The following is a 16,039-nucleotide window of genomic DNA, read 5'->3' as shown; positions in this document are numbered from 1 at the left end:
TGGGGACACCTCCGACCTCAAAAAACAAAAACTTGAGCTACGCCAAAAAGAGAGGAAATGGAGATCAAAATATGCCATGAAAGACAAGGGGGAATTTTCCATGGCTCGCAGGGAATATAGAAAAAACATTCTGAATATTAAAACGGCATACTTTTCTATCAAAATACTAAACTCTCAAAATAAATCCAAAGAAATTTTCAAGATAGTGAATGACTTATGTAATGATGGGAGAACCGCATCCACTCAGACCCCTACTCGAGAGCTCTGCAACTCACTGAACAATTTCTTCAAAGATAAAATCACTGTCATCAAAGACAGCCTCCCTAATTCTTCCAGCAGGGAACCATTGGATGACATCTCTAACGACCACTTGACGCCCTTCAACCTATCTGCCCTAAAACGTTTTTGGAGCTTATGTCCCGTGTCAATTCCGGGTCTCCTAATGACAGCTGCCTACCACACGTTCTGAAAGAAGTATTTTCGGCCCTACCTCAGAGCGTACTCCCCTGCCTTAATGAGTCTCTCGCTCAAGGCAAGGTTCCCACCGCCTTTAAGAACACAACGGTTGTTCCCCTCATAATAAAACCAGGGGCAGACCCCACAAATCTCTCAAATTACCGTCCTATTTCCCTTCTCCCCTTCATGGATAAAATACTGGAGGCCCACGTGTCGAGATGTCTCTCGAACTTCATCAAACGCTCTGACTACTTAGAACCCAATCAAGCCAGCTTTCGTCCGGCGCATTCAACAGAGGCTGTGATCCTCGCTGTCCTGGATACTGTCAGAGCAAACTCTGACCTGGGTGACCGCCAGGCCCTGGTGCTTCTGGATCTGTCGGCCGCGTTCGACACGGTCGACCATAAAATTCTGTTGAACCGTGTCGAGCAGGCTGGCCTAAGGGGACCCGTACTCGGATGGATAGAATCTTTCCTTGCCGACCGGACTCAATCAGTAAGGCTTGAAACTTTCACCGCTCCTAAACCTACCTCCTCCTGTGGGGTTCCTCAGGGTTCTTCTTTATCGCCGCTATTGTTTAATTTATATCTCAGGCCCTTGATACACTCTCTAAAAAACAGCAAGATCAACATTTTTAACTACGCAGATGATCTTCAGTTGATAATACCACTGAGTTCCCCAGACTCCGAGGCAGAGTTCCGGGCGACCATGTCTCACATACAGCGCTGGATGGACCTGAACCACCTGAAACTCAACCCAGGCAAGACGGAACTAGTGTTGCCTGGGAAGAGTGATATTAGCTGGGGCCCGCACTATTGGCCGACGGACCTAGGATCCCCTCCTACTCCTTCCCCCTCGGTCAAAAGCCTTGGGGTCATTCTTAATGCTGACCTCTCGCTCACAGGACAGGTGGGAGCAGTTATTTCTTCCAGTTTTTTCCAACTACGGAAAATTAAGAAAATTGCCCACTTGCTGACACACTCAGCCCTCATACAGGTGGTGATAGCCCTGGTAATTTCGCGGCTCGATTTTTCGAACGCTCTCTACCTCGGCCTGCCAGTGGGCTTGCTAAAATGACTCCATATTGTTCAGAACCAGGCAGCAAGACTCATCTGGAAACAGCCTTAATAGCAGTAAGCTAGACCGGGACTGTCGAAACTTCATTGGCTACCAATGGCCCAACGGGCTTCTTTTAAGACGGGATGCTTAGCTTTTAAGGCTCTGCACGGCAACAGCCCCAGATTTATTAAAAAACATAATCATTAAATACGAACCCCTGCGTAACTTAACACTTCCACCTGGCAACAATCCCCTTATTCAATCGTAAACGGCAAGGAGGCAGTTGCTTCTCCTACCTAGCTTCCAGTTTCTAGAATTCCCTCCCGCTGACACTTAGGAGCTGTGACAATCTCCTGGTCTTCAGGAAGGCCCTGAAAACCTGGCTGTTTGAGCAAGCTTATGATTGGTACTCTGGGCTGCCTCCCTCAGACTCAGCGCCATGAAACCCACTGGTGTACGTGCGCTCTATAAGTTAACATAACATAACGGTCCTCCACCCGAAACTGTCCAGCCTCCACCTCCTTGTGTGGAGATTGAGCAGCGACAGTTGATTCCATTTGACTTGCCTCCTGAAGTCTGTGATATCATTCTGGCAGCCAGGCGTCCCTCCACTAAATCGGTAAACGCCTGCAGGTGGAACACATTTGTGGCATGGTGCACAGCAAAGGTCGTAGAACCCCTTTCTGCCCTTATGTCAGAAGTCCTTTTGTTCCTTCTTTCTTTGGCCCGGCAGGCTTCTGCTCTGGGCACTATTAAGGGCTACCATTCTGCAATTTCGGCCTTTCTCAGGCTCCCTGAACAGCCCTCTCTTTTCAAGTCCCCTGTCATAAGTAGATTTCTCAAATTCAGTAGAATTGCTCACCTTTTCCCTCCTGTTCCTTTTGTGGTGCTGCTGTGGGACTTGGATCGGGTTCTTACTTATTTGATGTGCGCTCCTTTTGAGCCGCTTCACAACTGTCTTCTTCATTTACTGACCTTAAAGACTGCTTTCCTGGTTGCCATCACCTCCGCTAGGCTCGTGAGTGAGCTCCAGGCTCTTTTCTTTAAACCTCCTTTTCTGTCTGTTTATCCGGACAAGGTTGTGCACTGCACTCGTCCTTCTTGCCAAAGGTTGTTACAGTCTTCCACGTTGGGCAAACTATCACACTGCCCACTTTCTTTCCACCTCCGCACCCTTCCTGAGAGGAAAAGAGGCCTCACCGTCAGGGCCCAAAACGGGTGCTCTCATTTTACCCGAATCACACACAACAGTTCCGGGTGGATGACCAGCTCTTTGTTTGCTTCGTAGGCACCAAGAAAGGCTGGGCGGTACACAAGAGGTCTATCTCTTGCTGGGTCGTCTTGTGTATAAAAGGCTGTTATTCTATGGCTAAAAAGGAACCTTCGGTGGTGGTGCACGCCCATTCTACCAGAGCCACAGCAGCTACTATTGCATTGGGATGTGGTGTCCCCTGCAAGACATCTGTCAGGCAGCCACGTAGGCCTCGCTGCACACTTTTACTGAGCATTATTGCCTTGACTGCCAAGTCCGGAGAGACGGCTTCTTTGGACGTTCTGTTCTCCGTGACTTTCTGGTGTAAACTTGGTTTGCAGACCCACCACCGGGGTTGGTTTTGCTGGGGGTATCTATTCTAAGGTAAGGAATCTATCACTAAGGTGTCTCTTTCAGATGCACAAGTTACTTACCTTCGGTAACAATATATCTGTAAGAGATATTAGATAGTGATAGATTCCTTACCACCCCACCCATCCTCTCCGTTCTGTGAACTGATTTCTATGGTTAAGGTCATCCTTTTCAGGGCCCTAGTTTCAATGCACCAGTGGTTAGTATCTTGCATGGCTCTGCGTTCCTGGCGTGGAAAGTCGTGTACAGAACGGACGTCAGGGCGCGAGGGCGGCGTCTAAGTAGCTGCAGCGACGTCATCCCGTTGATCACGATGCCTACGACGGACGCGGAGCCTTACGATGCCACCTTCTGACGCACAGGGGTACTGCTGACTAAAACTTTCTGGATCCAGTCTGACGCCTGGGGGTAATTCTAAGGTAAGGAATCTGTCACTAATGTCTCTTACAGATATATCGTTACCGAAGTTAAGTAACTTGCGCATTAGGTTGGGCTCCATGTCCAAGAGATTCCTGCTGGCAGCTGGTGAGCTTCTGGCAGCTCTGGGGATACGTGTTAGAGACCCCTGGTCTAGAGTCAGCTACTCAAACCGAAGCGAAGTTTGGACAAGAGACGCTTAGGAAGCTTTTAGGTGCAGTTCTTCCCTATACTACAGATTTCTCAAGCACTCTTTTCTTTTTATTGCCTATCAGTTGCCTTTTATACTGTTAGCTTGCTACTGTAGTAGGTTCATAAGTTTTAGACCCATCTCTTGTTAAGTGTTAATGACTATCATTGACGATCCTATGACTCAGGAAAAAATGTTATATACCTGTAGTCCTGGTAGGAATCTTCTTTGAAGCCCTAAACAACACAACCCCCTCCCAGGTGGTTACATTTGGGCAATAGTTAATATTTATATGCTCTCATTCGTAAAAAAAAAAATGTAAAAAGAGGTCTGAGGTCTGGCTCTGGAAGGCAGCTGCCAGTTCAATGCATTTTGGAAAGAGGGGGGTCCACCCAAGTTCTTAAAAGGATATATATTTTTCTTTGCTTCTAATGTAAGCCTATCAAACTGCATTTTCTATCTTCGTGTGCTCAATATTTATAGGTTTTTTTTGCATGACTAATGTTGCAGTGCACATTATTTTGGACAAATCATAGAAATATTATGGACAATAAGTAGAAACTGTCATGTCTGATAGACTTCCATTTCCTACGATTTTACATAAACTCAGGAATTAAGATAGTCTACAATGAAATCTCAATAAAAGAGCTATGCATAAAGGTATCCAGGGTCCGTGCAGGCTGCAGAGAATTTTTCAATCGTTTATTACTTCAATGAAGATATCTACAATGTGGAGAGGTGTGGTGCAGCGGCCAGGGCAGCTGACTTCGGAGGACAGGGTTCACGGTTCGATCCCCGGCGGCTGCTTTGCACCATGTGATTCTGGGCAATAGCTCACTTAATTTCCACGACGGCCCCCGGCACTTTGAGACCCGTAAGGGTGAGCAGTTTGCACTTTACAAATACGGATTTTACAATTACAATGTAGAACCAAGACTACAGGTATGTAAACTTTCTTACTGCTGTTGCAGTGGCCAAAGTTGTAGCTGGACGCCAATGCCTGCTGTTGAGCTAGGGTAAGTTGTCAAGTAGAATATGTGTGTCACTTTGCCTCAGTGCTTTTGTTTATTTTCAGATCCTTCAACCCAATTAGAAATTGCTTTCAGTTGTGCAGCCAGAAAAAAATCTATGCATTCCTTTATCTTTTAATTGTCCTCCTTTAGAATTCTTAATTCTCTATGTACTTTTAACATACTCAAAAAAAAGAATAGTGATTAAAGTTTTTTGTTAACTACACTTGCAGGTATTTCGGAGAGAAAAATTGTATCGGAAATAAAATTGAAAGGGAGGAATACATTTTTGTTGCAGGTGATGTTCGTGTGCCAAAGACACTTCTAACTCTTCCCATCTCTTTGGATCTTTATTCAGCTTCTCAAAAAACTTTAGTATGTCATACTTCAATAAGGTGCTGTAGCGCCTTGTTATTGTATCTTCTATCTTCTATTATATGCTTATCCTAAGTTTAAACATTACTCTCTTATTACTTAACAGTTTGTCGCAACATTAACCCCTCCCCATGTTACTTGCCACAATGTCTGGTCTTTCCTAGATCATAGTTTCATTGAAGCAGGGTTTCTCAGCACTATGTACTCCTCTGTCCACTGCAGTTCAACATGCACTAGTATAAAATTTCAAAGCGCGCACAGTTAATACATACTCATAGCAACATGCTTTAATGTTTTAGATAGCTTTTCATACAAAAAAGCGTTTGTCCCGCGTGGAGTGTTTGGTGCATGGTAAATTAATAACATTATAAGATGTGTTAGGAACTGAACATGTTTTATCTAAATATGCAACAAAGCCAAAGTCTTTTAAGACCGTAACAGTGGTGTAGATTACAAGAAAAAGAGTTGGGAAGAGAGAACACATTCTATGGTTATCCTCAAAGCTAAAAAAGGCAGCTGAAATCAGAAGTTTTCTCTACACTGCAAAAACACATGTTAATTCAGCACAAGCATTTCAGACTTACTGGGCCTCATTTCATGTCTCATGTGCCATGGGTTTTCACATACACCAAAATGTGCGTGTCAATTTAAATGCAGTCTGTCTGAAGCACAAAAATAAAACAATGCCAGACTCAAGATGAAATGTGAGCTCCATCAGTATTCAAGACCTGGTTTTGGAGCAGTTAAGGATTACCATTGTTGATCGCTGATACCATTATCGGGAACTCCTGTTAAATAGAATAGGCACTATTTGCCACCACCCAGGATTGTCAATAGTGGCCATCAGTTTGGATAAGCAATAGTGATTAGAAGGCAAGTTTTGGAGTAATGACCAGGAGCCAAGTGATTACCATTGTTGACCTCAGCCAATATTCACATTAATGACAGTCAAACATATTTAGCAGTAACATGTTTTACTGCTTGAGCTGTTATAATTGTTTGGTCGAATTAGCAGTAGTGACAGTGAGTAGAGTTGGAATACGTCACCTCTTTATTACAGGTGTAGCCTAACCACCATAGCTTGTCTCCATGGTCTTACCTCCCAACTATGAGCACTACTCCCAATCTCTATCCACATTAGTGCAGATCATCATCCATCCGAGCTTCATGCCTGAACCTCTGGTATTACCAACATGAAGTCCTCCTCACCATCTCCACAAGCTATAAGCACTACACCACTTAACAATGATACCCACATACTTGTACCGAGCATCATTCATGCTTTTTTAGCCAGACTCTGCACACCATCTGTTGTAATTTATCAGAACTCTGTATCCACCGCATGTCAGTTTTCGATTTACTGTTCTAATATATATATATATATATATTCTTTTATGTAGACACTGCTTAAAGTACAAAGAAAATCTAACTCCAAGTGGTATAGCTTTTGGCTTCAAAAGGTGTCTTCATGCTAGAGACGATGCAAAAAAAAAAGTTGCATTATGTATTCTGGGATTTTGATCTCCCCATCTGAATGATTTACCTCCATATAACATGTATATTCATATTTTAGCAATCTGTGAAGATGAAGTACCAAAGTGAACCAACATTGCTGGCAAGTTCTTCCTCTTTTTGCAAGTGTTTGTTTTCTTCCAGGCCACCACAAATGCTCTCATCCATCCCGTTTTCAGTCTTTCATTGCAGATGCTTTGGCTGGAACAGAGAACTTGCTAAATGTGGCTGTTTATACTGGGTACTTGTGGGGCTGTGTCGCGGGGGGGAGGGGGGGGGGGGAGGGGTATAGGTGCCCATTCTACCCTAGCAATTTTCTCAGTGCATAGGTCTAAATTCTTGAGCAGCTCTTGTAAAGCAGGCTTTCATGTTGTAAATGGAGGTTTAGCAGAGTTAGGTAAATTAACCACTACTACCATTAAAAAAAATGCAATTTTTTGGGTTGGGTGATCGCTCTTATGAATGCAGAAACTTCCCGTTGTTAGTCACAAAGTAGTCCTCTGACCCATTGCATCTAATGCATTACTGCAGTTTCTGCAGGTAAGCTTTTGTCATGGTGGCTTAGAAGGCTGAGTGGTCATCCAATTTGGCAGAATTCTTTCATACGGGAGATGGTGAGGGCCAGATTTATTATTGCTAGCTGTGCACGTACAATATTTTGTGTCTATTCCAATCTCCTCACAGCATGCATTTTCTGGTAGCCTAATCCACCATCAGAGCAATTCCTGTTTAGCATATATTGACTAGGCTAAACATCAACCCACCAGTCCCATACACACAGTAGACTTAGTTCTAAACCATTAACTGTTAATTTTTTGAAAGGTAAGTAATTGCTAGGTGGCAAATGCAATCAGATGTTGGTCTCTAACCTGCCACTCTTAAAGACAATGCGTTCTTAGGTAAAAAAAAAAAAAACTGTAGTCTGTTATACAATAATTGAATGTGCTGTTTGAGCCCTGACCAGTACCTATGTATTTTGTTTGTGTTTTCTAACTTTTGTGATGCTCTCCCTGTATGCTTCTCACTGCTTATCAGCACTGTGGCAAGCCGTTCATCTTATTGCTCTTGTTAAGGTATACTACTGGCTCTCCAGCCTCATATCATTGGCTACTTTCACGTCCACAATAGACTACTGTTTACATATTACGCTTCTGCTGCAGAACTAGCATGAAGTTGGCGGCAAGCTTTTTTTACAGTGAAAATAGCAATGATGGCCTTACCGCAGTTACAACCGCTCCAACATAAGTTACCTTTACTCTCCAGTGCACTGGAGATCAATATTGATCCCATACCATAGCTTTTATTGGCCTGTCTTGCAAACTAACCTGCATCTATTTCCTACACAGCTGAATGACCTGGAGAAGAAGCATGCTATGCTGGAAATGAATGCTCGTAGCCTACAGACAAAACTTGAGACTGAGCGAGAGCTGAAACAGAGACTTCTGGATGAGGTACAAACCTTATGCACATATTACCTGAAGTGAGATGCCGTATCAGTGTACTTGGTGGGATATCATAAGAGCTACAGGCAAACTTTATGTTATGCTTACAGGAACTCAAAGAACTCTTCTAATGCCAATCGGGTGTAGATGTTATTGGGTATATCAAGGATAACTGTTCCAGAAAATTGTTGGGGCATGAATACTGAAGGGATAATTTGAGGGTTAGGTGACCATCCATGGTTTAGTGTGTCTGAAGTAGACAACATGTAAACTATTTGTTAGGTGGCCATATTTGAGTTGGTTAAACATGTCTAACATGGGAAACATTTTGGTTGCCTCTTGTGGGGTGGCTACTGGTATGCCTTTTGTAGATGAAAATTCAGGCTGCACAATAATGTATTTATTTTAATTTTATATTTAATGTCGCTGCAAAATCTGAAAGTTGTGTGCACCATGGTAAACAAATGATATAATAACTGAAATAAATAAAACGTGGCGCCACCTGGTTGGGAGGGTACAAATCGGAGTAAGCTACGGATAAGGTGCACTGGGCTTCAGAATTTACTGGCATGCCTGAAGTAGGATGAACGTTGCCTTCTCAGGGACAGACTACTACTGCTGCTGTGTCTGTGTTAGTAGTGTGTCTATGTTGTAGTATGTGACCTGTTAAGCTTAAGAAGAATGTGGGTTGAGAGCCCACAGCTACACTGGTTCAAGTATGAATGACCAGAACTATGGTTTGTTTGTTGTTGCTTAGTTATGATTTTACCTTAAATAAATGAAAAACAGGAGGGATGTGGCAAAACAGGAACACATTGGTTTAATTAAACGCTGCAGCTGGGATAGCCGGGACAGAATGCATCTGCTCAAAATTTCTCGATGTACAACATTTTGGTTGTCAATGTGTGCAGTTCATGAGGTACAATAAAATGTTCTCTACATTCCAATCCAGAGTCTTGGTTGTAAATCAGGTGTGCGGAGTACTTGAATCACTACGTGTGGTGTGCATGTTGTGTCCTGATTGGTTGAGTGTACCTATCTACATGTTGTCTCTAGCTTTGTGGTATTTCTGGGGAACAAGAGCCTTTGGCCAAACAGCTTTATTGGGGCCAATAGCCTCTGACTTCTTTTTAGTTCAAGTATCGCTCTGTGGAATCGATCAGGGTTTTGGATTAGTGTTTGCTTGTAATTGATGAAGAACCTCACCTGTGACCTGCCTGACCAGTATCTCTGACTCAGGATTGATGAACAGGTCACCTTGAGTGAATCTGACAGCAATGATGTGAGTTCATCAGAACTCATACAAATATGGCAGCCACTGGTATACTTTCTGTATGTGTTTAATAGAGGAATATTTAAAATCACTTGGCGTTGCTGTTCCTGGGTGCAATAGCTTTGTAAGTTAGTGTTTGCTTCATATGGCAAAATGTGCCACTGTACCTGTGCTGTACACTGATGCTGTGTGATCTGCTTCTTTGTGTGGGTCCTACTGTGTGTGCAGTAGAGGAAAATAAGTTAGTAGGACCCAAATATGGCTAGCAAGAACTTAATTCACCCGCATGTGATTAAAAAAGAGAAAAGCCAGGTGAGCATAAGTAACTCATAATCCAGTCTACTTCACATGCAATAGGAACCATACAGAAAAGTGGACCATGCTGCATTAGAGTAAAGGATCAGAGGTACATTTTACCTTTCAGAATATTTGGTTGGTATCTGATCTTCACTAAGATTAAATATGCTGAAAATGTAAAAGATATTTGTACATTACTCTGTGAATGCAACACTAACATTTGAGTTTCTTGAAGAGGATCAGTCAACACTGAAAAAAGTGCGGAGGATCAACTAAGATCATCAACCTTGACCATGCACAAATGCTAATCAATCCCCCAAATCTCGCAGCTGCTTTTCTGATTCTTAATGGTTTTCCACAGTGGGATTTATGCTTTCAATCTAAATCATGCTCTTACGTGCTCTTTCTATTCTCAGTGTATGGCTATCCTGCCCCAAGGAGGTGGGGATGAAAACTTTCCCTATAACTGTTCATTTTAGACGTTTCTGTACTGAGACACAAAGCAAAGTACAATCAAAGGCACTGCCCCATTACTCTGTTAATGGATTTCTTTTTGCTGCTTTTCACCTTCATCTTTCTCCATGTTTTTGGAAGTTTTATTTAAGATCTATATGTCACAAGACCCCATATCAAGCACTGGCTGAAAAACAAAATAGTCATGTTAATTAAGAAATGTAAGTGCAGGATGTAAAGTATAGTTGGATGCATGGATTAACTCAAATCAGAGAATCTTCAGTCACTGCTTTGTAGATTGAAAAGTTCATTTTTCAGGTGTTTCTTGACATGAAGGTAGCAGGATTCTGTTCAGAGGTAGGGACTTAGGTTTTTCCATAATTTAGGAACCCCAAAGATTGTCATCCATACTTTTGTCTCCAAAACACTTATTTGATTAGATGTGCAAATTTCTTGATGGAGAACAGTGGCATACCAGATCTTGTACGCCCAGTATGACCTTTCACCAAGTAAGCTTTGGGCATGATGCCTGTCAGTTCAATAGGAGCCAATAAAGAGTTTTCAGGTTGTCCTAATACGGTCCCACTTTTATAAGTGATGAGACGTTCTGGCTGCAGTTTTGCACTTTTTTCTGTCTGGGGATGATTTTAATGGCTGGGGTATATGTTACGCCAGTCATGCAGGCAGTCCTTGCTGCATCATCTAAGCCTTATTTGGTGATCCACAGACAGGAGTGTGAGTTGACCCCGAAGGAGGGAGAGTTTAAAGTTAGTTGCCTTGACCACAACTCTGATTTGTGGGTTGAATTTAAGATTCAAATGAAAAATTGGGCCCAAATTTCTGATGTTTAGGGAAGAAATGGAAGGGGGCCCAGATTAGATAGTCAGTTGAAAGAAGGTGCCTTTTTTGCAGTCCCTCCAGTGATTTCAACTTTAGCTTTTGATCCATTGGGATAAAAGTTGCTCCACAATGCTTGTGGACTTCTCCATCCTGATTTCTCAAATGTAGTATATCTGTGTCATCCTTCTAAATCTGGAGTTTCACAGAAGATAAAACTGGAAAAGCCAATACGTATAGGTCTACTCACTTCAGTTGTGAAGAAACAAACAAATCCACCCTTGGGCTGTCATTGAAACAACTTCCCATCCCTTTAGCTAATAGAAGAATTGTGTGGTTGATCGTGTAATCACCTCATGAGATGTTAAGGAGAAACTGGGCAACCTTGCTGATGTTTGGTGATTTCTATGACCAGCATTTTTCTTGTATATGGAGTTTTTAGATTGGACAGTAGTTGGACAGCATCTGGAATTCTACAACAGGTTTCTGAAGGTGAGGGGTGATGATTGCTTCTTAAAAGGATGTGACATTGTGCCATATAGGAGATAGATATTAAATCTGGTAGAGACTTCTAGCTGCAGATTCCTTACCTTTGAATTTGCCAGGCGTCAGGGTGGATCTAGAAACTTTTGCTGAGCAATGCCCTTTGCGCGCGAAGTCGGGTGGCTCCATTCTGCTCTGCGTCACGTCGCCGTCGGTTATGACGTCATGGTGCCTATTCAGTCGCCACCCAGGCGAGCGGACGTCAGTTCTTTTCTTTCAGCACCAGTTAAACGCCGATCCAGGAAGAGCTACCCTTTACCACTTTTTGGCAGGCTTTTTCTCGACTTTTGTCAAAAGTTTTGAGAATACGACTTCGTGTGCGAGGTATGTAGTTTAGGACAGGTGTTAAACCATGCAGGACTCGTTCCCGCATGATGTCGGTCACCGAACCCCACTGTGTATGTCTGTGGTGTCTTGTACGCGACCACGATTCAAAGTCGTGTTCAGACTGTAGGGCGATGGCCTCGAAGACCTTGAAAGAGCGACCATTGAAGTTGCTCATGGCACGGCAGTCGACACCGTCAAGCGAGACTGTGAGGAGGTCACGGTCCAGTTCGAGGAAGAGGTGGTAGCGGGACCGCAAATGGAGCTCTAAGTCCTCTTCCTCCTATTCGAGGTCATCTGGACACTCGGGGAAGAGGCACAAGAAGAAGAAGAAGTCCAAGCAGACTTCATCTTCACCTCAGTTGGCATCTGTCGAAAAAAGGTAAGGAGCACTGGCGTTCTAGGTGCGGTTCTGCAGAGCCAGAGTCTACTTCGTGCCTCCCCCCTTTCCGGGAGCCCGAGCGACTTCCCTCAAATAAAGGAGTTTTATGAGGCCATGCACAGAGTATTTTAGTGGAATGACCCCACTGGTGAGCCCTAGGACCCCACGGGGTTAGATGGGCTGGTGGGGCCTTAGGGATCCAATTCTGGATCCGGGTCGACGCTGGTCATCTCAACGTGACCTCCCCGGCGTCTCATCTGAAGTTGGTGCCTGCGGCGACGCAAGCCCCATCCTCATCCCCGACAACACAGAGCCGGAATGGCGTAGAGTGACGCAGATTCCGATGTCGAATCCGACGTCAACAGAATCCAGGGGTTCTATGTTGTCGCCTAAGCACTTTGTGGACGTCCTTTGCACAGGAGAGGAATGAGAGGAGCCTGGAGACCCACTAGAGAACCAGGATGTCTCTTAGGATACAATGGACTGGTTTGGGGAACTTGGGGAAGCCAGTGGTCTGAGTACTCTCCGCCTTCAGTGGCTACGGAGTAGGGGCGTCCTATGTCAAGGTGTTTAAGAGGGCTGCTGAGGTCCTTAGACTGGAGCTGCCATCACTGCAGGTCAGGACTGATCTCCTCATCGAAGTGCTTCAACCTGGGTCTTTCACCTCTGAAACCCTATTGCCTTTTAATGAGGCACTTACGGATGTCCTTCTCCGAACATGGTCAAGCCTAGCACAGGGGCTCCTGTGAATAAGACGGTTGCACGCCGCCAACACCCAGCTCGGGTAACCCAATGTTCCTCAGCCAACACCCCACCCCAGAAAGTTTGTGGCTGTGCAGGCCTCTACTTCCCAGGGCGCATTCCCTTCTGCACCTCCGGATAGGGAATCCAAGAGACTGGACTCATTTGGGAATAAGATGTTTTCATCCTCCAGTCTGGCATTGCTGTCGGTGAATACTGCATGCTTATTGGGCCGTTTATCCCACTCTCTTTGGGAGATGGTTGCGCAGGTGCTGCCACAAGTCCCGGATGAGGCCTGGGCTGGTCTCTCCCAAGCTGTCGAGGACAGGTGAGATGCAGCAAAATTCGTCCTACAGTGTGGATTAGATACGACCGATTCGCTGGCAGGCCGATTTCAACGATGGTAGCCTTGATTCGTACAACTGGCTTCTCGGGGATTGTCCAAGCCAATTTGACGGACATGCCCTGTGATGGAACTCACTTTTATGGGAAAAAGGCAGACTCTGCCCTGGTCAGCTTGAAGAACTCTTGAGTTACGGCCAGATCCTTGGGCCTCTCCTCCACTCTGTGGCCAGTCTTTCTTTCGCCTCTTTCATGGCAACGGAAGGGGTTTCTAGCCACGTCACCCCTATCCTAGCCACCGTCCCGCACAGACTACCCAAGCCGTGCGTGGATGTGGACGAGGTACATTCCGTCCTAGGCAAGAAGTCGTCTACCACACTACCCCCAGCAGCCCCAGCCTCCAAGCACTCCTAGGCTGATTCTAAGGGACCATACTACTCCAGTGGGTGGGAGAATTTGTCATCATATCCCCTGCTGGAGATCTATAACATCAGAAAAGTGGGCCTTGCAGATTGTCCACGAGGGCTATTCTCTTCCTTTCCTTTCTTTTCCTCCTCCTATTCTGCCGAGTCAAGAACGGCTGGCGGAGGATCATTTAAAGCTGCTCCAAGAGGAAGTTACAGCTCTTTTGGAGCTATAGAAAGGGTCCCAGTTTCAGAAGTAGGCAGTGGATGTTATTCCCTCTACTTTCTGATTCCGAAGAAGATCAAGGGCTACCGCCCATTTTAGATTTTTGGGCCGTCAATCTCTTCCTCAAAAAGGAGAAATTCAAAATGCTCACTTTCGCTCAGGTCTTGTCTGCCATAGACCAAGAGGACTGGATGGTAGCGTTGGACCTGCAGGATGCGTATTTTCATATTCCCATCCTGCCGGGTGACAGGCATTACCTGCAGTTCAAGGTGGGCCGTGAGCACTTTCAGTTTACCGTGCTCCCCTTCTGCCTTACCAGTGCCCCTCCGGTGTTCAGCAAGGTGATGGCGGTGGTTGCAGTTCAACTGCACAGGTTAGGGGCGTCAGTCTTCACTTACCTCGACTGGCTGTTGAAGGCGGGCTTGCCTCAGACAGTCGTCTCCCACCTTCAGACTACGGCGAACCTCCTGCATTCTCTGGGGTTCCCTATAAACGTGCCGAAGTCACACCCAACTCCTTCACAGACGCTCCCTTTCATCAGAGCTGTTCTGGACACAGTGCAGTTTCGGGCTTATCCTCCCGAGCAGCGAGTCCAGGCTATTCAGGCTATGATTCCGATATTTCAGCCTCTATCCTGGATTTGGGTGAGACTGACTCTGAGGCTGTTGGGCATCATGGCCTCCTGCATCCTGTTGGTAAGACACGCGAGATGGCGTATGCGGGTTCTGCAGTGGGACTTGAAGTTCCAATGGGCACAGCATCGGGGAGATCTCACTGACGTGGTTCAGATCTCGGAAGGAACTGCGCAGGATCTGCAGTGGTGGTTAACAAATCGAGATTGGGTCAACAGCAGACCTCTCTCACTTCCCCAACCATATTTCACGATTGTGACGGATGCATCACTTCTGGTATGGGGCAGCCAAATGGGAGAGATGGAGATCAGGGGTCACTGGTCTCCGACGGAGACGGGGCTCCACACAAACTTGTCGGAGTTCCGAGCAATTCGCTTGGCATTGAAAGCATTTCTTCCCTCTGTCAAGGGGAAATTGGTGCAGGTGTTCATGGACAACATTACTGCCATGTGGTACTGCAACAAGCAAGGCGTGGTGGGGTCTTGGACCCTCTGTCGAGAGGTCCTGCGTCTCTGGACATGGCTGGAACAGCAGGGCATAACCCTGCCGGTTCAACACCTGGCAGGTTCTGCGAACGCCAGGGCGGACGATGACTGCCGGAACACGAATGGCATCACCAGCCGGAGGTGGTGCAAGGTCTCTTTCAACAGTGGGGAGAACCTTGGTTAGATGTGTTCGCCTCCGAAGAGAACGCACAATGTCAGCAATATGGCGCGCTGGAGTTTCCAAGGAGGCTATCGCTCGGCGACGTTTTGTCGCGAGTGGAGCTCAGGCCTATTATACGCCTTTCCACCCATACTGCTCCTGCCCAGGGTTCTGAAGAAGATCAGGAGCGACTGGGCCCAAGTCATTCTGGTGGCTCCGGACTGTGCAAGGAGAGTCTTGTATCCAGAGCTACTGAGAATGAGTATTGATCCTCCAATCAGGCTGCCCCTTCAAGAGGATCTTCTGTCGCAGCAGCAGGGGAGGGTTCTCCACCCGAACCGGTCAACTCTGCGCCTCCATGCGTGGAGATTCGGCGGCAGTTGATGGCTTTTAACCCTCCTCCTGAAGTCTGTAATGTTATTCTGGCAACGAGGCGGCCCTCCACTAAGTCGGTATACACCTGCCGTTGCCAGAAATGTGTATTATACTGTATAGAAAGGTCCATTGATCATCTTTCTGCTTCTATTTCTACGGTCCTTTTATTCATTTTAACTCTTGCCAAGTAGGGTTCTGCTTTGGAAACTCTCAAGGGTATGCTCGGTCTGCTTTTTTGCAGCTGCCAGACCAGCCTTTTCTCTTTAAATCTTCTGTTGTAAATAGATTTCTTAAAGGGCTGGCTCACTTGTTTCCACACACGCCCTTTATTATGCCACAATAGGACCCTAATTTGGTCCTCACTTACCTGATGTGCCTTTCTTTCTTGCCTTTGCATAATTGTCCCCTCTGGCTGTTGACCATCAAAACAGCCTTCTTAGTGGCGATTACATTGACCCTAAGTGTGAGTGAATTGCATGC

The 16,039-nt window shown here is 45.5% G+C and overlaps 1 protein-coding gene across 4 annotated transcripts in view; it reads left to right on the top strand.

The window, feature by feature from the left end:
* Positions 1–16,039, top strand: part of CIT (citron rho-interacting serine/threonine kinase) — a 1,315,032-nt gene that overhangs the window by 758,512 nt on the left and 540,481 nt on the right. For all 4 annotated transcript variants that reach the window (XM_078667654.1, XM_078667653.1, XM_078667652.1 and 1 more), the window contains exon 28: positions 7,990–8,094. In XM_078667654.1, coding sequence (XP_078523780.1) covers positions 7,990–8,094 — 105 coding nt within the window. The remainder of the gene's footprint in view (positions 1–7,989; positions 8,095–16,039) is intronic.

Source organism: Lissotriton helveticus, chromosome 11 (genome assembly GCF_964261635.1).
Source record: "Lissotriton helveticus chromosome 11, aLisHel1.1, whole genome shotgun sequence".
NCBI classification, from domain to species: Eukaryota; Metazoa; Chordata; class Amphibia; order Caudata; family Salamandridae; genus Lissotriton; species Lissotriton helveticus.
The sequence above is the reverse complement of the archived record's forward strand: the minus strand, read 5'-3'. Positions and strand labels throughout refer to the sequence as shown.